This window comes from Lasiosphaeria miniovina (genome assembly GCF_030549165.1).
Source record: "Lasiosphaeria miniovina strain SMH2392-1A chromosome Unknown B0T26scaffold_2, whole genome shotgun sequence".
NCBI lineage: Eukaryota > Fungi > Ascomycota > Sordariomycetes > Sordariales > Lasiosphaeriaceae > Lasiosphaeria > Lasiosphaeria miniovina.
Genome location: NW_026848221.1, coordinates 1,958,858 through 1,983,431, shown reverse-complemented (window position 1 = coordinate 1,983,431; position 24,574 = coordinate 1,958,858). Strand labels below are relative to the sequence as shown.

The window sequence follows — 24,574 nt, the reverse complement described above, 5'->3', positions numbered from 1 at the left end:
CCACAAACCTTCTTCATACGAGAGATCTCTTCTACCAAATCGATCGCTGGCACTTATAGATTTCAGAATGGCACCGCAAACCATCGCTGTCATCGGAGGCCTAGATGCCGACCTGATTATGATTTCGAGTCGCATTCCCGACCGCGGGGAAAGTGTTCTGGCGAACGAGTATATCGAGGCCCTGGGAGGCAAAGGGGCCAATTCTGCAATCGCAACTTACAGGACATGCCACAAGCGGCCGGTGCAAGACGAACGAGCAATTGAATATCTGTCCTTGGCCGACGACGGTATCGAGGTCAAGATGATTGGCGCAGTCGGTGACGACCAGTACGGGGGCAAGTTCATCGTCGAGCTCAACAAGAACGGAGTCGACACATCGGGCATCGTGACGGTACCCGACACGCGCTCCAGCGTCTGCTTCGTCATGGTTGAGCACTCGACACGCGAGAATAGGTGCCTGTTCACGCTGGGCGCAACGGCCACCTGGAAGAAGGAGCACTTCAGCAACGCCGAGAATCTTGGCGGCGGGGCGCGGCCAGACTTAGTTGTAGCCCAGATGGAGATCAGCAAGGATGTGGTCGAGATTATGATCGAGACTGCTAGCAAGGCAGGCATTGACTTTTGCCTCAACGCGGCGCCTGCCACCCCCATCGGCAAGCGCTTATTCAGGCACCTCACGCATCTGCTCGTCAACGAGTCAGAAGCAGCCATCATGTCGGGCCGGGATAGGGACGAGGTCAACGAAGACAGCTGGTCGGCCATCGCGCAGGAGTTTCTGGGCCGTGGCGTGAAGAATGTGGTCATCACACTAGGCGCAAAGGGTGCGTTCTACGCAAATGCAGACGATAGTGCTCACTGCCCTGCGTATGAGGTTGTTGTTAAGGACACCACCGGAGCAGGGTTAGCTGGACCCCTGTAGCCACCTCGGTGCCTCCGTACGAGTGCTGATCTGAACAGGGACACCTTCACCGGGGCTTATTCCTCAGACTACCTGCGCCAAAAGGCCAAAGGGACTTGGGACATCAAAAGCGCTGTCATTCGCGCAAACAAAGCTGCGGCAATGACCATCAGGAGCGTCGGAGCGCAGGATGGCATCCCATGGTCGGATGAGATCGATAGGTTTGATGCTCCTTACAAGGTTCCCTCAAAATTGCGGGCAGCCTCAACTGCTGGTTTTGCTAGTGGGATTTCTAGAGTGAGCAAGTGACCGGGCCGAGCTGTGAAAAAGCGAATAAGGGAGAAGCCGGGAGCCGTTGAAAATGTATGTAGATAAATCCATCAATTAGATTCTAGCTTTGCACTCTGTTAGAGCTCCTCCATGACGTGCTCAATAACTTTCACAGCCTGCTGCTCTGTTTTTAGATTCTGCCAGCCCTTCCATAGGCGCACGGGGTGAATAAAGTCATAGCCATCCCTCAGCTCTGCCATCTTCTGGAAAATGACCTGCATGCCCTGTTTTCGTTGCAGAATCTTGAGCTTCCTAGGCTTGAGATTGGTGCATCTGTACTTCGCGAACTCCATGATATCTGCAGCGAAACCTGCCGCAATGGGCACAGCAAAGGAGGTGCCAGACTTCCACACGTCCTTGCCTTTCCACTTACATGGAACTGCGACGCCTAGTGTGGCAAAGTTGTCCTTGTTGGGCAGAGGAGAAGGGTTCATGCCGCCTTTGTTTCCCTTCCCATCTGTGGCGTGGACGCAGATTACCCCCTCATAACGGGCTGGCCTAGCACGTCCAGAGAGGCCGCCGTTATTTGAGGCCGCGGCGATGATAAGTTTGCCAGCATTAATGGCTCTGTCTACGGCCGCATCGATCAGATCGTTTTCATCTTCAAAGCCGAAAGACATGGAGATGATGTGTGCGTCGCATTCCTTGACGGCCCAATCTATCGCCTGCGTATCGACACATTAGCGCCTAGTGTTACAATTCGAAAATCAGGGGTGGAAGTCAGGCTGACCTTTGCAATCCCAGGCATAAATTCATCGTTAATGACCTTCCCGGTGCAGATCTTTCCAACGTAGATTTCTGCGGCTGGTGCAGTCTTCAGAAGGAGCTGAGCAACATGTGTCCCATGTCCACAACTATCCTGCCGCCACTCGTCTGGGCAGCCGACGAAGCTCCTGCTCTTCTGGGTGTTGATGCGTCCGAACTTGATAGCAGGGCGAATGAGCGAGTCTGTCTCGTCTACCCCAGAATCTAAAATGATGATCCGGATCCTCTCATATGAGGGGTACTGTGTTAAGCTGTTCATATCCTCATGTAAGGTTCCGATCCTTTGAAAGAAATGGTTGAGGCCGCTGAGGAACAAACGGGAAGTTATCCTAAGCACACAAATCGCACGTTGTTAGAAAGGATCGTTGAGTTGGGATGCACGAGACAGTAAACATACTGATCGCCATGCTCTGGCAAAGAGTCGTCGTCGTCGAAGAGGACGCGTTTTGCGGTAATAGATGGTGAAATGTTCATGGGTGCTGTGAGACTGCGACCAGGGCCAAACATCCCTTTGAAGATTGGGGCCAGGTTTCCGAAACTCTTCGTAACATGGCGAAATAGTGGTTCGAGAATGCATTTGTAGATGATAGCGAGTCCCTTTCTCTCTGGAACAATGTCCGGATGATCAAGGCCCTCAATAAGACTGTCGAATTCAAGACATGCTTTAGCAACCCTCCTATAGTCATCGCTGACCAAGTCTTCCCAAGACTTCAGTACCCGAGCAAGGCGCACGTGGTTCGACTTTTCTCCGGTAATCCAGTCCTCGTCATCTGTGGTCCAAGAAGCCTTGCGGTTAGCCTCTAGTTCCAGTACCAGAACCCCAAAAGCGGCAATGCTGTCACTCTGTGGGCCTGTACAGCTGTTGCGAACAAGGGTGCAGAGAATCTGAGGACACCACTGCTGAAGTCGTTTGTTGTCTGGCGAGGGCACGAAGATGCATTCCGTTCCCAAGTGGTGCTGGATCCATGGACTATCACTGAGCTGGAACATGGAAGCGGCCAACAAGACGCCCGCAAGCTTCCGATATTTGAGTGTAAGGCCATCGCTTTCAGCAAAGTAATGATCAAGTGGTAGTTCCCTAGGGCCAAGAAGACTGCGTGGGCCAAGTCCAGTAACGTCATTAGACGCCCACATACCCTCCGAATTGAACGAGACGTGCAACACCTCAGGCCTTGTAGCGGGTGACGAAGCCGTCGAGCAAATGTGGTCCAAGTAAAAGGGATCGGGCGAGGGTAGTCCGAGGGAGCTATGCCACACATTAGAGGCCGAGACTGGCACTGCAGGAGAACTGGCACTGCAGGAGACATGAAGATACTCACCGTGTGAAGACGGTAGAGATCCAGCCAGTTTCTCTGCATGTGCGGATGTGCATCTGCAGCTGGTCTTGCTTGAAACCGGAGAGATGAAGCTTTGCTTGGTGAGGTTTCCCACACTTAGCGCCGTCCACCATTTGGGAGAACAGGGAGGTGCATGTTGAGGCGAAATCCTGGGCGTGTTGGATGGCTTCCAAGTCTTGAGAGGTGTAATCCAATGTTTGGGTTTCCATCGTCCACGAGACAGACGAGCTATCCAACGTCCTGTCCAGGGCCGTTCCGAAGCGACTAATGGTTCTCCGGCATGATTCTATTCCCGCGGCATTCCCGGGGAACCTGATGAAGCTGGCAGCATGTGCTACCAGTGTAGGCGAATATCTCCTACTCCAGCTCAGTTCTGTAGGTGCATCTGTACGCGTCTCATCCGTATAGGCCGACGCATTCTCATCGTTTGGTGAAGTAACATCCTCATGCTGGCCTTTAAGGATGGTCCGCAATGCGACCAACCGTGGGAAGCAGTCGAGAGATTCCGACTCGAGGGAGGACTAGAAGTCAAATCAAGCTTTGCGTTATGCTAGTGTCCCTTTGCCACATTCATCATAGTGTGGTTTTAAAATGACACGGTGCCCGGTCGGAAAAGACAACAACAAGAATGCCAGTGCCGGCACGACGCGGCTCACGGGATGCGGAAACAAAACACTGAGTAGCCAGCGCCACGGGGACAGAAGGGAAGACTTACCTGTGATTCCTCGAGGCCAAGAGCCGTCGGATCAATCAAGTCCTCGAGTTGCACCAACAATGAGTGCAAATCAACCCCGAGTCCGTCGACAATCGCATCATCCTCTGTCAACTGATCAGTGTCAACCAGCTGCTGCTTGATGACATTCAGTTTCAGATCATTTCGGAGCGTGGTGATCTCATTTTTCAAATGGTCAACCCTGTAAACAGCGGAATCATCGAAGGCACCAGTGCCATCATCGTCTTGGTCAGCATCCTCGACCCTCGGAAGGCTCTTTGTGCAGAGGAAGAGCGGGTGGAGAATCCGAAGGAAACCCCACCTCGCGCGGGCCGCAATTAGATCCGGCATAGTGTATCATTGCAGTGCGTGGTACTGGGGGTTGGGGATTCTGGCACAATGAAAGAGCGGCAAAGCTTCAATGAGGAAATGGCAAGCGTTGGAAAGCTGAGGCTGGCGGCGCAGCACCAACTGATATCATTTCGTTTCATCTGCCGCGACATGCTTAGGGGGATGGCCAAAGCAATTACCCTCATCAGGCCGCAGGCAACATTTCAGCCACCCCGCCTACCTACTCGTGTATGCTAAACACTGCCTAGGTATCAAGGCCGCTGCTTTGCTCTTCACTCTTCACACAACATTGAGCCACGCCGCGCATGGTTGGATGGGGCGTGCCACTAGCGATATGCAGGGCGCCGGTTACCGAATTCACGTACTGTATGTACTGTACCAGCCCAGGGTATCTGGGTGTGTATGTACCTACGGGTAGTTAGAAACATGGTCATTGGAGTCTAGCCATATTCAGGTTCATGGAGCCGTTCAGGTCGACCTCTCGCAACTTATACTAAATCGTAAACACATCACTCAGACAATCTCTAGGCATAATGGCACAGCAGAAATACTCTCTGGTGAGAACGGAATCCGTGTTGAGATACCGAGGGAAGCACGTGGCACCAACTGCAAGCTAGGAATCTTTCCGACAACCGGCCTCTCCGACAACCGGCCTCTTCGACAACCGGCCTCTCCGACGGGTGGCGTCGAAGTGCTCTTCACATTCAAACATTTTGCCAAATCGGAGAGATGCAGAATGACCAAAAATCTTCAACTCTTCTGGCGATTGTTGCTTTCTTGATTCCCTCAGTTCATTCAGTTTATATGGCAAGTGAGCAAAACGTCTTCAAAAGCATCACCAGAACTGGATCTCAATCGTCTTGCTCGCGTGCGGGGTTCAGCATTAGTAAGCACAAGGTCAGGATTCAAGTCGGTCGAAGTCTCAAGGTATTCCCATCTCATTCCGACAAGAATGCAACGTCTTTGGGATGCTGATACATTTAAATGATGACCTAGAGCTCAGGCGCTGGCCGTTCTCGTGCCTTTGTCCTCCATCTAACCAAGGTGCCCGTCGAAGGAATCGACCTTTCGACGACTATTGTGGAGTATAAAGAAAAACTCCATACTAGGCGTTGGAAATACCGACTTTGTAGGGCAGAAGCATATTGCGCCCCTAACTTAGACTCTGGCAGGTGCGTGGTGACTCAAAAGATAAATGAGCCCAGCCGGCCTTAAATCCACGTTTGCCTTCCCTTGGGTCTGGCTCAACCTGCTCATTGTGACTCGACACGCATTGGCGGAAACGCCACGGCATCATGGACGGGGCACAAGAGGATATCTCGACAGCTATATTCGACATCACCCACGCCTGTCTCCAATCCTTTGATCAAGTCGTGGCCGACAATGATGACTCGCTGCTCACACAACCTTTGGTTTCACCTGATGGTACCACCATTGGTAGCAACCGAAAACTATCCACTTATGATTTCCTCGGTCTTCGCAATAGTTTCTTGTTCTGGATCGACTATACCGGAGCGCTGTCGCTGATGAGCTCCTCACTGGACGCCAGGTTACAGGGGCTGGAAGACATATCCGCCATGGTAGTCGAGTTGTTGGAAATGATCCTGCGGAATTTACATCGTAGTGAGTTTTGTCATCGTCAATCTGATATACGCACCGGAAAGTTGCTTACCATATCCACCTCGTCAGTTGACCGGAAGCCTGGCAACCCGTCCATTGTCCCACCAAGTCCAACGAAGCTGCATATGTGTTCTAAGACATGGGGAGACGCCTCACAAGCCGTCAAGACTGCCTTGGATCGGTTGCATTTTATAGCTGTAGCAATCAGGAAAGCATCCGCTAAACAACTCGGTCATTCGGTGACTACTTTTGTCACCGACGAAGACATTGTCTTTCGCAGGGACATCGCATCTTGGGTCCGCTACAGGTTCCCGGCCGCTCGCAGGGGGCTCTGTCAACAATTGGGCGACTCCATAGCGATCCGACGTCGGATACTGCTACAAACTGAACGCCACGCAAAGAGACTCGCCGCCAGGCGCGAGCCTGGTAAGATGCCTTCTGCCAAGCAGCATGATAGCAAACATCCGAATCCTCAGCCAGAGATGAAGCAGAAAGTCGACAATAGGGCAGCTCGTCACCCAAGCGTCCTAGCTAGCGGGGTCACGAAGGCTTCTCGGCCGGATCCTCACTCGCCGGCGCTTCAGATTCTTCACCGTCCCAAGAAAAGAGCTCTCACGACAGTAATAAGCACTATATCAACGAGTCAAGAGGATAAATTCGAGTACCCACCAATACCAGAAGTGAGTGGAGGTGAGACACGGATCCAATGCCCCTTTTGTTTCAGGCCCTTGGAATGCAAAGAGCTGGAGACGAGAGACGACCACTGGAAACATCACATTGACGAACATCTCAAGCCCTACGGCTGTCCGTTCTCCGAATGTGCAGAGTCCCAGCTCTTTTTTACGCACCGCAACCAATGGAAGACTCATATGGAATCTGCTCATTCGAAAGACTGGCTTCGTAATGTTCATACCATCGTCTGGTATTGCGACATTGACCACGATGCCCCGGAGACCTTCGAAACCGAGTTGCAATGGAGAGAGCACATGCAAAACCTCGATTCTCATCCGAATAGAAAGCTGAAGACGCCCAGTCAGGCACAGCTTGACGCACTCTCTCCCAGGAAACAACAGGCCGCTCTCCGCGACAAGTTCGTCTGCCCCCTCTGTGAACAAATCCCCGAGAAAATACGACCCCTCGTAGAAAAGGGACAAGGAGATCCGTCAGAAATGTACGCTTTCGCGGTTGATCACGTCGCAAACCACTTGAAGTCACTGTCCCTGATGGCTGTGCCATCCTTTAACACCACCGTCCCAGAGACCCCTGGAGCATTTGGGAGGTCGGTGTTCTTGATGAGCGACTCATTTAAGAGACCGATGCGTGAGAACTCTGTTCCTCAACCACCTAGCGGGCAAGAATATCTTGACGGTATTTCTCTTCCCCCAGAGACATGGTCCAACTTGGATCAAGACGCCATGGCTCTTGTCGCGCCCTCTGGTCAGAACTCAGTCTGGGATAAGGAATACCTCGACTATAAGCAGCCAGAGGACCTGCCAAAGCCATTAGAGCAAGAGTGGTTCGGAGGCTGGAAATCATGGAGGAGTGAGAATGACCCTTTCCCTTTACAAGATTCTCAATCAGATCCAATCTTGGTGCATCTCATCAAAGCAAAGAATGCTAGTACCACGCACTTGTCCATACAAGAACCAACTTTGGACCAGTTCGACATTGACGAAAAAGATGAAACTGGTCGGACGGCGCTCTCGTTCGCAGCTGAAATTGGGGACATTGAAGCTATTCAGCGGCTCCTGAAGAAGGGCGCAGGCTTGGAGGTAGCGGATGAAGACGGCCATGCACCATTGCTGTGGGCAGCCTCAAATGGACATGAGGCAACTGTTCGATTGCTTCTTGATGCGGGCGCACGCGCCGACGCAGCGGATCAGATATACGGTCGAACGCCCTTGTCCTGGGCAGCTTCAAAGGGCCATGAAGCTGTCGTACGGCTACTTCTCGAAAGAGGCGCGGAAGTCGACGCAGCTGATAACTCTCGCCGCACGCCTCTCTCATGGGCGGCCTCTCGGGGCCAGGAGGCTACGGTGCTACTGCTCATGCAGAACGGCGCAGATATCGAGTCTTCCGACCCCAAGTACGGCCACACACCACTTTCATGGGCGGCCGTAAGAGGACACGAAGCCACTGTAAGACTTCTTCTTGAGCATGGCGTCAAGGTCAATACTACTGACCGGGAACATGGGCGGACACCACTGTCTTGGGCGGCTGAAAACGGGCACGAGGCTATTGTGCGGAGGCTGCTCTCCTATGGAGGAGACATTGAGGCTACCGATCGGGATTCTTTGCAGACTCCGCTCATGTTTGCTGCCGAGAACGGACACGAGGGAACTGTCAGGCTGCTTCTGGAGCTGGGAGCCCTTCTTGACGCGAAGGACCTGCAAGGATGGACAGCGCTGTCATGGGCGACTGATGGAGGCTATGGTGATGTTACGCACTTGTTATGCTCGCTGGGCGCCCGAGACACACGAGCTTAATAAAGTACACCTTGGAGCTCACCAACTAAAATTTGGCTTTACATATCCACGCGTTCGCGCGGGGGGTCCGGCGCGGAGTTGTTGTCCGATATATGACATGTTCCGCAATCAACAACCAGCTTTCTTTGTAAAGGTGTTTCAACCATGACCTCTCATGTAGACTTTGGGGAAGTTTATGATTTCGAGTCAAATACAGGCAAAAAACAGGAACACCAAGACAGCAATATAAACCTTCGACACCCGCGAACTATATACCAAAATACGCCCAAAATTAGGCCTGGAGTAAGATTGAAACTCCTGTTTTCTAGAAACTCGGGCCATTTTGCATTTCAGCTACCGGGGTTAAGTTGAGGATAAGGTGTTCCTCCTTATAACCGCAGAATTTCGTCTATATATATATTGGTGGACAGAGGTAGGTGCCTCTGAGACAGGGGCGAGGGGCATCTAGTAGGTGTCTTATTCTTTTTCGCGATAGATTTTTTTGTCAACTTAGGAGGCCTCTTCTCCTCTTCATAATCAGGAGCTACACGTAAAATACGTAAAAATTCTAACTATTCGGTCTTGTGACCGTAGATAGTAGATTGCGACCGGACTAGTGGCTATTATTGTGAAGTATATGGCATCATTTTCCACGTGTTCACTACACCAGATCGCGAGGAACTAGCCATATCTCATCTTCGCCCCTGTATGCATGGGGACGAAACGATCAACGCCACTCCCACATATATCTGCGATTGTGAACGTTTCGTCGTCGTCGCCCTCAGAAACCGACTCGTCATCCACCAATACCGCATTCCTGGCCACCTTTTTGGTTGCTAGGGACGGCTGACCGACGAGGAACGCCCGCTTATGATATAACTTGAGCATCCGCCCCCACCATGCTCGTAAGCTCCCGGCCGCACTCTATCGAGACCGTAGCGCCCCAGGCAATCTTTAGTCCCGTAATGAGATATACGGGTGCCTTGTGGTTCGCCATGTCCAGGTAGTCATTCACCTCGGTGAGCCGCAGGCACTGCTTGATATAGCTCGGTGAGGGGTAAAAGTAGGCCGTCTCCAGCCGCGCGACTGTGTACACGTTTTCCTCGCTCCGCTGGCTCTTGAGGCTTGCATCGCCGCCGATGCTGCCGTCGAGGACCCTGATGAAAAAGCTGGCCTCGCCGCTGAATGACGACTTAGCGCTGGCCGTGACGTCTTCCTTGACGTCTACATATCGCTGGCCATCTGGGATGGCGATGCGCGAAGTGCTCTGGTTGATGGGATGGAATGACTGCAGGTCCTCGACAACAGTGCCTAAATCGAGGGGCCCGTCGGGAAACGGGCGAGTTGTGAAGCTAGGCGCGAGGTGGTATGTCGGCTGCTGCGTATTCTTCAGGGCCGCGCCAGCTTTCGATCCAAAGTTCATCTTGGGCTGCCTGCGCGGTGACTGTAGACGGCTTTCCCGTGGAGGCTCGGGACCGTCACTCGGATAGTGGCGGCACGGAAAGGATATGAGAATAGGGCGATGGGACGGAGAGAAGGCCACACGCCGGGTGTCTTTGCCGATTCACTCCCCTACTAATGCGCGCATAGCCTCACACTTGCTGCATTTGTGGGAGTTATTGGTATTTGCCGACATGCCGCTGCCTAGTTAGAGAGTCGGTGGTTGTAGCCTGGGCCTCTGAAACGGGAAGACTCGCACACACACATGCATGATATGCGTACTTTCTTTGGAACTTTGAAGGCGCCTGTTTGATCGCTCGCTCCTACTGGTCGCCTTGCCGTGAGGAAACTTTCAGTCATAGTCCCGGGTCGCACGTAGCATCAAGAGGGAGCAGTCCGAGCAGAGGCATGAAAGAAGAGACTTGTTCGCTGCCAAGCCTCGTTCCACCATGGCGATATGCTGGAGTGAGTCTGAATTCAGAAGGCAGGACCATCTACCAATTCATTGAATTAATGTGTAGTAGAAGATATCACTAAGAGAGTCCAGCCATCATCTCCTGCCAGCGCTTGCCCCCCCCCCCTTCAGCGACAACCATGAACAGCTGTACGTTTAGCACATATCGTGCATATTTTCGCTCCTTAGTCAAGCTCACATGCCTCGTCGTCGGTCTTCTTCACTGCCGGGCCACACTCTGCATGGCACTGTAGCCCTAGAAGACAGTTCCATCGCTCTTGATAAGAATAGGGCTTGACTTGGTCTGTCGGCGTCGCTGTGCTGCGATCTCACGTCCGGATTTCCATGTACCGGCCTCGAGCAGCTGTGCCATGGTCAGGCGAACACCATCGCCGATCCGGGACTGGATCATGCTGTAGAGTTTATCGATGAGCACCAGTGTCATGGCCCTCCACTCCACTATGGCATCATCACTTGCGTCAAAAAGCGGCAAGTCCCCGCCCGATGCCTCCAAGCCTCGGCTAAGCGTCTCCTGTTTTAGAGATAAGACGCCTAGGTCGACAAATAAGCCGCCATTGCGATATTCGGCCAAGGCCGTTAGGGAGTCTGCGTTGCTCCATTGCATACCCAACACCCGCTGGAAGGGGACCATTAGGGAGTAGGTGAGCCATTGCGTAAGTTTGTGAAAGGGCTGGATGCCTTCCGCAGTAGCGTTAGGGCTCCGGATATTTACTCCTTGCTGCAGGATGCTCAACGGCCACGCATCACCAATTGGCGTTCCAGCAATCGTTGTGCGATTCTTGGGCCAAGTGGGAATGAGAAGTGTCTGGAGAACGTCCCAGAGCACGAGGACGTCGAGGTTAGCGGATCCGCCTGCTGTCTTGGATACTAGATAGTCTAAAGATCTTGTTAGTATCTTGGAACAATAGCGCAACTGAGAGCCAGGAGGTAAATACCAACGAGATTTCCAGGGCGACCTTCCGCTCCGAAAACATCGGGATGAGCAAGCAGTGATTGCCCGAGGCTTCTGAGGAGAGTCGCACGAGAATCGATACCCAGCATGGGATTTCCATCAGACACTTGGAAACCCTCTGTGAGTATAGCCGTCTCTAGTCGTTCCAATCCCCTTCCTGCGCATCACGTATGTTAGTCGCATATCTGGGCAATAAGGTTAAGATTGAAGGCGTTGGTTATTACCATTTACGATTGGGATGGCTTCAACTTCGGAGGCAGTGAAGGCAAAGGTGCGGAACATGTGAAGGCTGGCAACCGCGATGCCCTCGCTTCGTTCGTAGATGTGGCCGGTTTCAGGCTCAGTGTATCGCCAATGATCACCTGCACCAGCATCCAGAAGAACGGAAACGAAGAACAGGTCGATAAGGCGACGAGTCACCTCGGTGTCATCGCAGCCTTCTTTCTTCCACTGGTCCAATAGATTTGTGATGCGCGGTATGTCCCCGACTTCGAAATGCTGCCAGCGCCCATGCGGAGGAATAGTATGGAACTTGTCAGGACCGAAATCCCGCTGTCAGGAGAACATTTAGTCTAGACAGGTGCCATGAGGATTCCTTAATTCCCGAACCTTGATGATAGAAGCCACAAAATCGACGACAGCATCTAATTTGTCTTCCCGGAGCTCGAAATGAGTTAAGTTCCCAGCTTTGGCGATCTCTCCAACGACATTGGCACGATCTCGGATGGCGCGTAGAGAGAAAAGGTACTTGACTTTGAGATCCATGTTGAAGCAATTCAAATGGACGTGGACAGCCCTACACTGGAAACCCTTGTTAGTCGTGACGGTAAGGAGCAATTAGTGCCCTGTAGGTTCCGTGCTGAGGTAGGAGTGGGAGGCTTGGGCTGGCAGAACCTGAAGTTGGCAAGGTATCAATTGAATGACATGACACAACATACGGAGTCCCCATGCCCACGTGGTGGTAAGTGTGACTCGTGAATTTTCAGTGCAAATGACCACCACCTAAAAATCACAAGCGGTGCTTATTACCACCATGTGGCCCCTTGAAAAGCGCCAGCTCACAGGTCCCTGCACGGTAACACAGCGCGGCTCGAAGAAACACAGCCACGAGTTAGCGTTGTGTTGGCCGAAGATTGGTCAGATTGGAGTCGCCCGGTTCACTGACTTTGCCTTGTGTTGGAAAAGACTGGAGGCGCAGAACGTCAGTACGTCCGTAAAGACCATTCCTAGATTATCATCTTCACGAAAACCCCCGGTTGTTAGGAAACCCCTAACCCTTCCTACCTTGCTGCTATGTATCTGACGTCGAGATGCGTTGCGTCGCATTGCGATGGATCGCGTTGATCTATATTTTCCGATGAGAACAGAGTCCCACACGAGAAGCGGCCCGGTTGACCGCTTCCCCGCGCTGGGGCAACAGTGGCTCTCATACAAATACGGCCAGCCCTATCTGATGTGTAGGTGCGTTGACACTTGAGCCGTTGACATGGTAGTCAGTCAACTTGCAAGTTGACTGTTTGACCTAAGTGCGGCCGCCGCGTTATTGCATGCTGGTGTAAGAATGTGATCTTTTTCCCAGATTTTAGGCCTAGAATACTTGCTCTAGAATTTGTTTTCTGGGAAACAGCACAGACCCCTCAGAACGGCTAATTCCGCCCTGATGCAGGGATTCGGCCGTTTCTTTCTGGACGGGCTTTCTAAATGTTGATCTTTTTCCCCAAGCCAGAAAGAATGAAGCTATCGCCGGAATGCTGTTAATCTGTGCCTCTCCCCCTCCATCTCGCGCGGGGTATCACGCCGGCGTTTTATCGATGCCGCTAGATTGTGATGTAAGGGATAGGAAAATCGTGAAGAAGTGGTTGGTATTTTAGGTCTTCCTAGGGAGCTCAAATACCGGTAGGTATGCCCTGTCCTGGAGGATCTCCGGTTCCCTCTGCAAGTAGGATGGTGATGGCGGGATGAAGGCACAAGGCGGCTACAAGAAGACGGCGTATAACCAAGTTGCTATTGAGCTTCAAGCGGCTGCCCCGGGGCTTCGCCTTTCGGCTGAGCAGGTCTATAGTGAGGTCGATTACTTCAAGAAGAAGTGGCGGTTGTGGATGATTTTGGTGGAAAACTCGGGCTTCGGGTGGGACCCGGTAACCTGTCTGCATACTGCGCCAGACGCTGTCTGGGATACCCTCATCAAGGTCTGTCTTTCTCTTCCTAGGTAGGAAGGAAAATAACTAATAATCCCCGGTCAATAGGAAAACAAAGACCTCTTCCAGTTCCGGTATAAGACTCTCCCGTATCTCGAACTAATGGAGCAAGTCTTCCAAGACGATCGCGGGGCCAATGGAAATGCAGCTCTAACGCTTGGCCAACTGTTGACAGAGAGTCAAAACCCTATTGACCCTACGTTGTTGAACTCTGACGACGATAAGGAGGAACTCCCTGTACCTACACACGTACGTAGCGGCCAGAAGCGGTCCTCATTGTCGTCAGACCCGAAAAGGAAGAAAAGAAAGAGCCAGGGCGACGTACTACTCGAAAGTATACAGGCTCTCACGCCAGCATTCGCGCAAGAGCCAGTTGCCGCCGAGTGGCTCGAAAAATCAATGGAAATCTTCAACGAAGACTGGTATGGCCTGCTTTCTCCTGAGGTGGCCGAAAAAAAGCTCAACAACGGTGGGAGGATTCGGAAATGAAGGCGAAGCGCTTTTGTTTAGTAAAGAAGGAAGCCCGGGAGGCATACTTCGTCAATCTAGGCCATATTCCTAAGGATATCGAGGGCGCTTTTGGAGACTCGGTAGATTTGAACGATTTTGAACGCTTTAAATAGACCCTAATTACCTGATATAAAAAAGGGCACTTTTACCTACCTGATGTAGGTAGCCAAAAAGAGGTCCAAAATTTGACCCGGTTGCTTATAACTTTCCTACCTTCGAACCTCGAACCTTTCGGCCGGCTATCTATTTTACTAGGCTTCACCGCGCCGAACAAGATACGCACAGTAATCTACCCACATCTCCCGAGCAATCCTCTCACGAAGTATGCTCATCGCGCCGTCGGCACCGCCGGCCAGTTCGCCCCTATCAAATACGTTCTCGCCGGCTTCATCCTGTTCATCGCTTTCCGGCTCCCAGTCGACCCAGTCTTCGTCATCGAAGTCCCCATAGCCAAGCAGCCAGTTAAGCAGTGCAACCGTGGCATATATGATCTTGACCTGTACGTCAATTGGGAAGACAGGCTTCTGTGAATGGACTCGAAAGGTTCGCTTCAGCCGCCCGATTACCCTCTCTACTGTCACCCTTAACTGACTGTGACGCAGGTTCCAAAGCTCTTTATAATTCGCAGGGGGCAGGCCTGCCCGGGCACTTTCCTGAAGGTGGTACCGAACACCACGATAGGGCACAAAGAGTCTTTGACTACTGTTGTAACCTGCATCGGCGAGGTAGTACCAGCCATTCGGAATAATAAGGCCACGGGAGAGGGCACTCGTGAACACACGACCGTTATTCGTAGAGCCCTCCCACCCGGGCAAAATATACACAATACGGTCCTCAAAGTCGCATGTGACTAGCACGTTGGTTGACAGTGCGCCCTTTCTATTCCTCTAAGGCTGTTATTCATCGTACGGAACCCTCACATCGAGATGTGTACCGTCTATTGCGCCTAGGCAGTTGGAAAAGTATGGGTAATAGATCGGGTTGGTCTTGATTTTTCGTGGTGTTACTAGCTCGGGCAGTCTGATCTTTCGGCTCGCAAGGATAAAGGTAGCTGAAAGTACTTCGTGGAAGACCCTTTTCCTAGGTAAGTAAGGTCCCTTCGAAGTCACTTTGTTGAGAGAGTAAAACTAGCCTGTGAATAGTGCTTAAGCTATGGCCAACTAGGTAAACGGTCAAGCGGCGGGTAATACCTTGCGATACTACCACCATGAAAATGAGGACCTTTTCTTCAAGACCTGCGTGCCGCGAGGCTTGCAGGGTTGTATTATGCCTCAACCAGGTAACCAAAGCGAAGAAGGTAGGTGCTCAAATACGAATAAGACAAAACGACCGGCCTGCGTGGCCGTGAAGCAGGTCATGCGTGACAAACTGACCCTTCAGTACGTCGAGATTAACCGCCGTGTAGGGTTTCCGGAGTATGGCCAGGGCGAGGACAAGCAATACACATAGCCGTATGCGTCTCATGCGTTGTAGCCTCCTTCGTGACGCCCTTTCGAGGGCGTTGTAGGGCATCGTATTGTCAACAAGCAGGGCAGGCGGTTAGGGCAGTTAGTGGTATTTTGGTCTTGCATTCAACGCTCGGAGACCCCTCAGGGGCACGTGTTTACTCGCCTTCGAAAGCACGATTCTGGCCAGAATTGTTCTGAGGCGAAACGATCACTCTTCAGAATTAAATTCTCAGGAAGTTCCTGGGCCCAGAGTTCTGGCAAAAGATCACACTCTAATTACGAAGAATATGAGAAGAAGGATAAAAGGTAAAGAATACAAGAAAGAGACGCCGGGGGGAGAGATTCTTATCTTTGGGGGAAGGATATAGAGTGCAGGGTCAATGTAAGGCCCGCGCTAAACCAAATGAGGAGAGGTGGGGGAGGGCGCCTTTCCCGGAGCGTGCAGCACCGTGTTCGCGATTACTTTGCTTGTTTTGTTTCATGCGTGGGCCAAAAAAGAATGCTGCAAAAAACCATCCAACTTCAAATCTCTTTCTCTCTCTCTCTCTATATATATATATAATATCATATAATAAACATATTATTTTTCCTCACTCCACTCCCTTAGATAGTTTAAAAACCAGATGCACAACCACACCTACTAACCATCTAATGGCCAACTGGCCGACTGGCTGGCTATAGCTCATCGCGCGCATGCTTCGCAGCGCCGCCGCCAACCTCAAGATCGTCCATGGCCATGACCTTGACGACCAGGCTGGTCCAGCCCGTAAAGTGCTGGGTGCGCTGGCCCTGGCCCGTCTCGGGGTTGTACTGCTCCCAGGCGAAGCCCGTGTCGGCCCAGCTGGCGTAGACGGTGTCGACGACGTTTCTGCGCAGGCGCGTGTAGAGGTCCCTTGCGGTTTCGCGGTGGGGGCCGTCTTGCGTGGCGAGGTTCTAATTTTTCCTTTCTGTCAGTTTTATCGGGCTTGTTTGTCATTTAATGGGGAATCACTAACGTGAAGCTGGACTATCGCCATGTAGTTGATGTTGATCCACACGGGGCTGCGCCAGTAGTTCTCAGCGGTGCCGTAGAACTCGTCCTTCTTGCTGAGGCTGCGGAGGCCGTGGGAGCTGAAGAGCTCGTCCTCGTCGCCGAGCAGGCGGAGGATCCCCTCGAGCCGGGGGCTGTCGGGGCGGAGCAGGCCGGTCAGGAAGGGGAAGAGCGAGATGTAGCCTTTGTGGCAGACTAGCTTGTTCTCTTCAAAGTCGTCGACGGTGGCATCGCAGTAGCAGCCGTCCGTGGCGGACCAGTGCAGGTCGTCAAGGTTGTGCTCGACGGCGTCGAGCACCTTTGCGACCTCGTGAGCCTCCTCGGGCAGGTCGACGACCTTAGCGATGTTGACCAGCGACTTGGCCATCATGCCCACCCACGACAGGAGATCGACGTGCAGCTCGCCCGGGTGCGGCGGCTGCGGGCGCGGGTAGTCGTCGAGGCCACTGGTCAGGCAGTGCGTCACGGTCCGCCCGCGCCACCGGTACGCCTCCTTTGTAGAGTACGCGGGGCGGTCGTACGACTTGATGTCGCCGGCCTGGGTCTTCCTGAACCAGTCAAACTGCCGGCGGAGGAGCGGGTAGAGCCGGCGGAGAGACTCGAGTCCGACCTCGGGGTTGTCGAGCGAGGCGGTCGAGAGGGAGGGTGAGGGGCTCTGCGAGAGACGTTCCCTCGTCGCGGGCAAGGTCCCGTTGGCCGCTCGCTGCAGCTTCTCGATGAAGGCATCGACGACGAGGAACAGCGTTGGCGGGTTCGCGTAGTGGGGGTACTGTGTCTGGAACTCCTGCGGGACCTTGCTCCTGGCCTCTGCGCCGAGGATCTGCTCGCGGCCAATCCAGCCGTCCTCATCCATCAGGTTGAACCAGCTCTTGACAATCTCGAGGGTCAAGTCGATGTCCCAGTCGGCGATGGGCAGCAGGTGGAAGCCCTCGTCCCACAGGAAGCCGCGCGGGAAGAAGGGCCGGGACGGAATACTTGTGAAGAGCTCGTACGGGCCTTCGGGGGCTTCCTGGCGGCGGGCGCGGGCAGCGGCCGTCTCTTCCCAGAAGCCCTCATTCTCCTCGTCGTACTCTGGCGCGTACGAGCGGTCGACAAGAGACTCGCCGTAGAAGTAGCCAATGCCGCCAATCAGGTTGGAGAACATGCTGCGGCCAAACTTGTCGTACTTGGCGGCGGTGAAGGGGGCCTTGAAGGAGAAGACGCTCGAGAAGCGCTCGGCGAAGGACTCGGTCGTGTCCTTGATCTCGCGCGTCAGGTCGGCGCTTGTGACTTCTGCGTCGGCCGACGTGCTGGAGAAGAGCACGTCGAACTCGAAGTTGCCCTCGTAGACCTTCTCGACGATCTGAACGTTTCCGGCGCCCGGACGGTTGGCGAGCTGGTACACCTGCCAGGCGGGAGGGGCGTTTTCGGTGTCGAAGCCGTTCTCCACCAGCCAGTCGACGCCCTCCTTAAGCTGCTTGAAGAGAATGGGCTTACCCTGCCAAAGGACGTCGTCGGGGTAGGTCAGCGACTGCACGACGGTCTGACCGGAGCCTCTGGGCTCGGACAGCGGGTGGTCGCTCTTGGGCTGGATGCCCTGGCCCTTTGTGACGACGAGCTTGTAGCCGCCGAGGGCGTCGGAGGCGCCCCTGAGGGTGACGTCGTCGTCCTCGTAGCCCTTGTCGCTGTCGCCTGCGAGGGCCTCGAGCTCGCCGCCGCCCTCCTGGGTGACGTACAGAACAACCATGGTCTTCTGGTCCCTAGGGGTATCTTCGTTCAGCTCGCCCTTGATGCGCGCGGCCCAGCCGCCGCCGTGTGTGCCGCCGGGGACCTTGACGAAGGAGATGGTGAGGTCGAGGCCGTTCTCCTTGTCATGGATGGACTGGATACCGCCATCCCTGGTGTCGTACTCGTCCCAGCCGTATCCCTTCATGCCCTCGTTCTGCTCGCACGTGTACCGCACATCTGCAGCCCCAAGTCAGCATCTTGTGTCCAATGGAAAGGGGAGGGGGAAGGCAACGGACAGTTCTGCAGGTCCGTGTATGTCTCGACCTTGCCCCACATCAAGCCCGTCATCAGGCTCTTTGGTATCCTGGGGCGCACACCAAAGTAGAGGTTGGGGCGGTAGGGGCCCCATAGCAGGCTCTCGTTGTTCTGGCGGCCGACTTCGCTGTTGAGGATGGACTCGTCGCCCGTCGCCGCGGCCGCCATGCGGAGCCCTAAGAGGGCTTGGAGCCCGAGAAGGGCGAGCAGCAAGCTCAGCGGTCGCCCTTGCGCCATGGCTGCGTCAATTGGAAGGCGGTTGAAGGGGGGGCAGGTCTAGGCGTAGTTCGGGTACGCCAACTTCATTGTCGTCGCTACGGTGGTGATGCTAGTACGGCGTACGGTACGCTGTAAGCGGCGTCGTTACTGGACACGTTGAGCTGACAGGGCTCTAGCTACAACCTAAATTAGCTGTGGCGGCCACTAGGCCAGGGGTACAAGCGAAACATGGGGCACGGGTTCAGAGCCCAGACTCGCAGAATCCCACGTGGAGCTTCGGCACTAGACCCCCACCTCATCCGTAATTCTCCGTGACTTGAAGGGCCGCCATCAGAAACGTCAAGTGAATACAGTTACTAATCAGCCCTATTTACAACATATAACTTATTAATCAAGTCTGCACAATGGTTTTGACGGATTTCACAACGCTGGATGGAATCTGTCATCTGTCAACAGGTGTGATGTGCTTCCCACCCAACCCGGGTTAGATTACGTACCCTCGGATCTGTCAGGATCAAGACCAAAAATAGGGACGCCCAAGTGAAAATAATAAGACGAAAATCCTTAGGATTTCTTAAATTACCTAGGTAGGCTATATCGACACCCTTTTCTCTCTAGCACTGGAATCCTAGGTAGCAGCGTGTTCTCGTTCGTTCGAGTGCCGTTCTGTTCAGAATAAGCTATTGGAAGTAAGCCTTGGCGGCGCGCGGCGTTGCGACATGGATGGCCATAAACGGCAACCCCCCCGAAAGTCCAATCGCATCAGAGAGAGTTGCGAACTTAAAACTGGACTGAACTGGAACTCTTCTCGAGACCCGAGTGGGCAAGCACTGCAAGGGAAACGCACACACAGATTTCTGGGGGGGGGGGTTGACAACCAACCGCCTGCCTGCGTGCCTGCCTGCCTGCATGGACCCGGGGGGCTGGGATTTGCCACGTGTAGGACGCTGTGACACACCCCGACAGGTAGCTATATCTACCTTATATATATATATACCATATACATTGTCATGTTCTAAGGTTCCTCTATGACGCATAAAGCGGTGAGCACGGGAAAAGAACGGGAGTAGCAGAGTGTGAGAGTAAGAAACGAGAAGCGAGAACGAGACAGACCTAGACCAGACTTTGTCGGCCACACTCACTCAACCGTGTCCTTCGGTTCGTTCGCACTGCTTCCTTTCTTCTTCTTCTTCTTCTTCGCGACATCTCGTCTTCTAGATCTGCCCAGCTCTTATCATTTCTCCGTAGACATTGGGGCGTTGACATATGCCTAGTCACCCCACCCGGGACTGGTCGAGAGGCCAGGAATGAATAACAGGAGGCATTCTTACCTCTTTGAGCCGGGCGCAGCTGGCCCAAATTTTATAGTTTGGACTCCATCGCAACGGTAACACTTCAGACTCTCTGAGTGGAGCTGGTGCATTCTTAGCAAGGGAGAAAGGGGTGAAGGGGAGGCCGTTCACAAACCACGGAATCACCGGGCCAACTGAAGCGTGGTAAGGTAGTGAGTATATTGAATATATGAGCGGTGAACAAGCCCAGGAATTATCCTCTTTCAGACCGACTTCGGCCATGGGACTATATGTGTTAATAGAGAACGAGCAGAGAGGCACTGGGGAAAGAGTCATATTGAAGTGTACTGGATAAGAGAAGCATGATAACGACCTGCCTCCTTCAGCCTTATCAACTTGATATATGCGTCCTGGGAACCTCATGGCATGGGAATAATGCCAAGGTATACCTCAGCCAGTCATGCGGGAGCCAGGTTAGAAATTGCCATATAAAAGATGCCAGAGGGTTGCTTGTGCTCTGGTCGGCTCAACACATTGCGGGGTGGCTGGCTCGCGTCCTCGACAGCCTTGCTCTTTGGGAACAAGACGATAGATATTTCCCTATCAAGTAAGACTTGCCTCCACACAGGGGGGGTGAGGGTTTCGGCTCTGGAGGACATTCAGGAACAAATATGAAGCCGTCATTCCGCAGTCCGGTGTAGGGACTTGCAAGGGAAGGGTCCAGCAGATACGAGATTAAGGAGGCAGTGCATCGAAGCTCGCAGAGAAAGGAGTAGAAGGGAAAGAGGGGAGGAGACGTCAAGTAATAAATGCACACCAAGGCAAGTCGATCCTCGCAACTCCGCGGATCGAAGGTGTGTCTATCCAGTAGTGAGGACAGATAAGGCACGGCCATGGTGGGAGAGAGCGGCGAGATCAATATCAAGCGGGGCACTACACCGGGACGTAGGTATGTGGGGGGCACATCGGGTGCATGGAAGCAGGGGAGCAGCAGCAAGAGAAGCAACTTTCATCACGTCTGATCCCTTTGGGGTCTGGGATATGAGAGGGCGAATGCGGCGAGGCTGTGTGGCTGGTGGGTTGAGGTGGATGAGTCCGAGTGCAACTGGCCTTTCCCTTCTCTTCGTCGGTCAAGGAAAGAAGGAAAGACGGGACAGGGGTAAGTTGGCAGGCAGGACCTGACCTAGGGCAGCTAGCTTGCGGCCGTGCTTCTCCACTGTTAGTGCATTTTTGGTTCCTTCTGCCGGCTGGTGGACGGAGCTGTTAGGGGGGTCGAATCTGTTGACCCGGGGCTGAGGTTCGCAGCCCCCATGGGGCACATCCATACTGGTTGCTACGCTACGTGGTGCAGTGCGGAACAAGAGAGGGGTTCGGCGCGGCGAGCAGTGGCACGGATCTGTAAGACGTGCTTCAAGTACCCAAAAGTAGCTGTTCCAGTTCAACTTCGGTGTGCAAGGCCTTCCAGGTTAGTGTAGAAGTTAGCTTATGTACGGGATACATTCGACGTTGCAAGACCGAATGAACCATAATTACTCAGCTAGTGAGCTTCGTTCGCTGACACAACATTGGACAGAATCTCCGGGAGCTATGGGACGCATGATCGGAGCTCCTGACATTCGACCGACGGCGTGGCGCTGGAAAATCGATATAGGCGGTGGCTGTGTTTCCGGTCTCTTTGATTTGCATGCCCGAAGATAAGATAAGGTATGATGTTTTGTGCGGATGGAGGAGCACGGATGGGAATTGGACTTTGTTCCCCCGTCTGGAGTCGGCTTGCTTACACAGCAGCAGCATCCCCCATTCAGTTCCATTTCCAGCTGTGAGGTAGGTGCCGGCACACTGGGAAAGCTGGGGTGGGTATCGGTTTCGGGGTTCCAGTGGTTCGAGGAGTCACGTTTTCTCGCGACATGGCACCGAATTAGAAGGTGCGGGTGCGGCGAGCTTACAGGCCAGTGGACACGACACGACACCTTCCCATGGCGGGGCCGCGTCTCCCGCCGTTCGTTGAAAAAAAATATACCTAGTGAAAACTAAAGACGGGGTGCGCTCGGAGTTGGGCAGATAGTCAATCCATTGAAGGTGTCGTCGTCGCCGTCGTCGTCCGTAAAAACCCAGAGAGCCAGTTTGAGTTTGACGCCGCATTGAATAGAATAGCGTTAGTCATTCATTGATGGGATAGGAGTGAATGGGCGGTCGGCAAGAGTGGAAACGAAGTCACTTCTCGCCGGAGTGTATGAGATTCCGATGTCCGCGTCCTTAGGTAGCTTCCGTCGTAGCCTGCGCCTGCCTGCCTGTTGAATTACATATACATACTAAGCCTAGGCCACAGCACTAGTAGGCTAGACTCGATTGAAAAACATCACCCACCTCCTTATTGCTCCCTTACACACCACCACACACGCACCGACGCACGAGTCGGTCCGCCTCGGTAAGGTGTGAAGGGCTCAACCAGTAAATCAGTACCGAGGGCGCCAGGGAACGCCTCCTCGGGACGGCGGGGTGGTAGGCAGGGGCGTCGGTATGTACAGTTCAGTATGTCCAGTACGTACTCTATACACTGGTAGCTATGTAGGTATTTCGTTGAGATAGAAAAGAGCCCACGACGTGACGCAACGCGCATCATTGGCATCGTGCCCCATCACATACGAAGGCCTTCGTACATGACGCGACGACGACACCATCTAGGTAAGGTAAGGTAGGTATCATCGGGACGACGCAGCAGCTGCCTGGCTACCTTCTTACCGAACATATGTACGTATTACATAGCATGGATAGCTTGCCCTGCTGACGTACAGTACCAGACGTGCCTGGCCGTCCGTGCCCGCGGGGCAAGCCATGCACGGCAGTACTTTTGCAAACTCTTGGCTCAAACTGCCCACTGCCCAGTGCTTACATGTACATACATATAGATAATAGCTTAATTCCATGCGTGTATAGGTAGATACAAAGAGAGCTTTCCATGTCTGTAGTCCTTTCAAGGGCGCAAGCTAGCCAACAGCAGCAGCCGGAAGCCTTGTACAGTAACACCTCTCTTGCCTAGCATTGGCATCTGCAACTGTGTATACGAGATACAGAGCAGAGCAGAGCAGAGGAGATCAGGTGCGGATGCAGCTATTGGAGGGGTTTCGAGACAGAAATCTAGCAAATGCACTCTCGTGAGGTAGGCAAGGTAGTTAGGCAGCATCCAATCCCTCATCGGCTGGCTAGCTATAGGTTCCCCATGGGGCCAGCACCACGCCGGGTTCACCATGGCCAAGCAAAGTTAGGAATTTGAAAAGTGTGCTTGAAGCTAATTCTATTCGTTTAATGCATAAGGAAGCCAATGTAAGGTAGAGAAAGAGCGGTCTGTAAAGCTATAGTCGAACATGAGGCAGTCCGCACACTACACCCAGAAATTTGGGTGTAAGACAAAAAGGGAAAGGGGGTATATGTCCAAAAATGGCAAGACGACGACATAAAAAGGAATAAAGTGGAGTTTCAGAAGAGATATCAGAAAAAGAACAACCCCAGATGGAAAACAAAGTAAGGAGAGGAATGAGAAGAAAGACAAAAAGAAAACCGGAATAGGAAAAGAAGTAAGCAAAAACTCCCCTCTTAGTAGCCAAACATTGCAAATCTCTATCATGTTCCAAACCCCTTCCCTCGGTGCTATTCCGCCCCGTCTCGCATACGACCCACCGTCTCAAACATTGCTAGACTTGGTCCAACAGGTTTGCAGAGGCGACAAAAGAAAAACATTCACCGCGTACTGTCTCGGCCGTCTTCAGCAGACCAAGGCTGCGCTGGAGAAGATCTTGCCCTATCTCTCTCGCCTGCCCGCCTGTTAGCAAGACTCGGGATCTTCCTGCTGTCTCACATTTGATGAGAGCCGTCGCCAGCTCCGCCGGTCTGGTCAAACTCGTAGTCGTAGTAGTACTGCGAGTATCCGTCCCCGCTGCTCGTGTCTCTGCCGTCAAAGCTAGACACTTGGTTGTAGCCGGGCCCGTAGGGGCTCAGGTAGGGGTTGTCCTTGGGTCGGGGGTCTGAGTCCTGGCGGCTGCTGTCCTGGCTGGCCGCATGACCCTTGGTGACAATGTACCCCATGTTAAAGCCGCCCCATGGAAGGCCCGACTGGTCGCCCTCGTCCAGTGCAAAGTCCTCGGGTCCCGGGGTATGGTAGCTGCTTCCGGCGTACCTTTCGTTCTGTGCGTCGCGCTGGGACCGGTCTTTCTGGTCGCGCACCTTCTCCCCTTGATAATATTGTCTTAGTCACTGTCACTCATCACGAGATCCGCGCTCAAAAATGGATCACATACTGAACTTGCGCTGGGCAATGCGGTTCTGGATGCGCCGCCTCTCCTCGGGCTCCGTAATGTCAGCCCAGTCGTCCGATTTGGTCTTGGGCTTGGACTTGGACTTGTCCTTCTTGGAGCCCGAGGAGGAGGATGACGTCTTCGAGGACCGAGAGGACATGTTTGGAGACTCCTTTTCTGTGTCTGAGCCTGACTGGGGCACCTTGCTTCCCTTCCGC

The 24,574-nt window shown here is 53.3% G+C and overlaps 8 protein-coding genes across 8 annotated transcripts; 3 read left to right on the top strand and 5 right to left on the bottom strand.

The window, feature by feature from the left end:
- Window positions 1-67: 67 nt before the first annotated feature.
- B0T26DRAFT_639936 (Ribokinase-like protein) lies at window positions 68-919 on the top strand (the record flags this gene model as incomplete). Its single annotated transcript, XM_060437178.1, has 2 exons — window positions 68-577; window positions 698-919. The coding sequence occupies 2 exons, from the start codon at window positions 68-70 to the stop codon at window positions 917-919; spliced, it is 732 nt and encodes a 243-aa protein (XP_060300148.1).
- Window positions 920-1,112: 193 nt separating this feature from the next.
- Window positions 1,113-3,760, bottom strand: B0T26DRAFT_127226 (peptidase S8/S53 domain-containing protein). Its single transcript, XM_060433347.1, has 5 exons — window positions 3,313-3,760; window positions 2,851-3,239; window positions 2,391-2,763; window positions 1,959-2,322; window positions 1,113-1,893 (listed from the first exon to the last, which is right to left on the bottom strand). Exons 1-5 carry the CDS (start codon window positions 3,537-3,539, stop codon window positions 1,306-1,308), a joined length of 1,941 nt encoding a protein of 646 aa, XP_060300147.1. The 5' UTR covers window positions 3,540-3,760; the 3' UTR covers window positions 1,113-1,305.
- Window positions 3,761-5,688: 1,928 nt separating this feature from the next.
- On the top strand, window positions 5,689-8,499 carry B0T26DRAFT_636135 (ankyrin repeat-containing domain protein; the record flags this gene model as incomplete). The annotated part of the gene is made up of 2 exons (XM_060436796.1): window positions 5,689-6,056; window positions 6,222-8,499. 2 exons carry the CDS (start codon window positions 5,689-5,691, stop codon window positions 8,497-8,499), a joined length of 2,646 nt encoding a protein of 881 aa, XP_060300146.1.
- Window positions 8,500-9,409: 910 nt separating this feature from the next.
- On the bottom strand, window positions 9,410-9,901 carry B0T26DRAFT_624190 (uncharacterized protein; the record flags this gene model as incomplete). The annotated part of the gene is made up of 1 exon (XM_060436135.1): window positions 9,410-9,901. A coding segment is annotated over one exon (492 nt), but the record flags the coding sequence as incomplete, so codon positions are not given.
- Window positions 9,902-10,628: 727 nt separating this feature from the next.
- B0T26DRAFT_747632 (uncharacterized protein) lies at window positions 10,629-12,110 on the bottom strand (the record flags this gene model as incomplete). The annotated part of the gene is made up of 4 exons (XM_060444865.1): window positions 10,629-11,269; window positions 11,329-11,502; window positions 11,570-11,897; window positions 11,955-12,110. 4 exons carry the CDS (start codon window positions 12,108-12,110, stop codon window positions 10,629-10,631), a joined length of 1,299 nt encoding a protein of 432 aa, XP_060300144.1.
- Window positions 12,111-13,303: 1,193 nt separating this feature from the next.
- Window positions 13,304-14,583, top strand: B0T26DRAFT_671971 (uncharacterized protein; the record flags this gene model as incomplete). The annotated part of the gene is made up of 5 exons (XM_060439399.1): window positions 13,304-13,534; window positions 13,592-13,792; window positions 13,886-14,012; window positions 14,054-14,133; window positions 14,329-14,583. The coding sequence occupies 5 exons, from the start codon at window positions 13,304-13,306 to the stop codon at window positions 14,581-14,583; spliced, it is 894 nt and encodes a 297-aa protein (XP_060300143.1).
- Window positions 14,584-16,176: 1,593 nt separating this feature from the next.
- On the bottom strand, window positions 16,177-18,721 carry B0T26DRAFT_636486 (glycoside hydrolase; the record flags this gene model as incomplete). The annotated part of the gene is made up of 3 exons (XM_060436831.1): window positions 16,177-16,434; window positions 16,497-18,475; window positions 18,535-18,721. 3 exons carry the CDS (start codon window positions 18,719-18,721, stop codon window positions 16,177-16,179), a joined length of 2,424 nt encoding a protein of 807 aa, XP_060300142.1.
- A 5,195-nt stretch (window positions 18,722-23,916) lies between these two features.
- B0T26DRAFT_671969 (uncharacterized protein) lies at window positions 23,917-24,516 on the bottom strand (the record flags this gene model as incomplete). The annotated part of the gene is made up of 2 exons (XM_060439398.1): window positions 23,917-24,293; window positions 24,360-24,516. The coding sequence occupies 2 exons, from the start codon at window positions 24,514-24,516 to the stop codon at window positions 23,917-23,919; spliced, it is 534 nt and encodes a 177-aa protein (XP_060300141.1).
- Window positions 24,517-24,574: the final 58 nt, after the last annotated feature.

Bases quoted from the DNA above. Each gene is read 5' to 3' on its own strand.
- B0T26DRAFT_127226 (XM_060433347.1), bottom strand. From the start codon at position 3,539: ATGGAAACCCAAACATTGGATTACACCTCTCAAGACTTGGAAGCCATC. The intron at 2,764-2,850 runs GTACAGGCCCAC...CTTGGACCACAG, and splicing joins CACCCTTGTTCGCAACAGCT to ATGACGAGGACTGGATTACC. The intron at 2,323-2,390 runs GTATGTTTACTG...TTGTGTGCTTAG, and splicing joins TTGCCAGAGCATGGCGATCA to GATAACTTCCCGTTTGTTCC.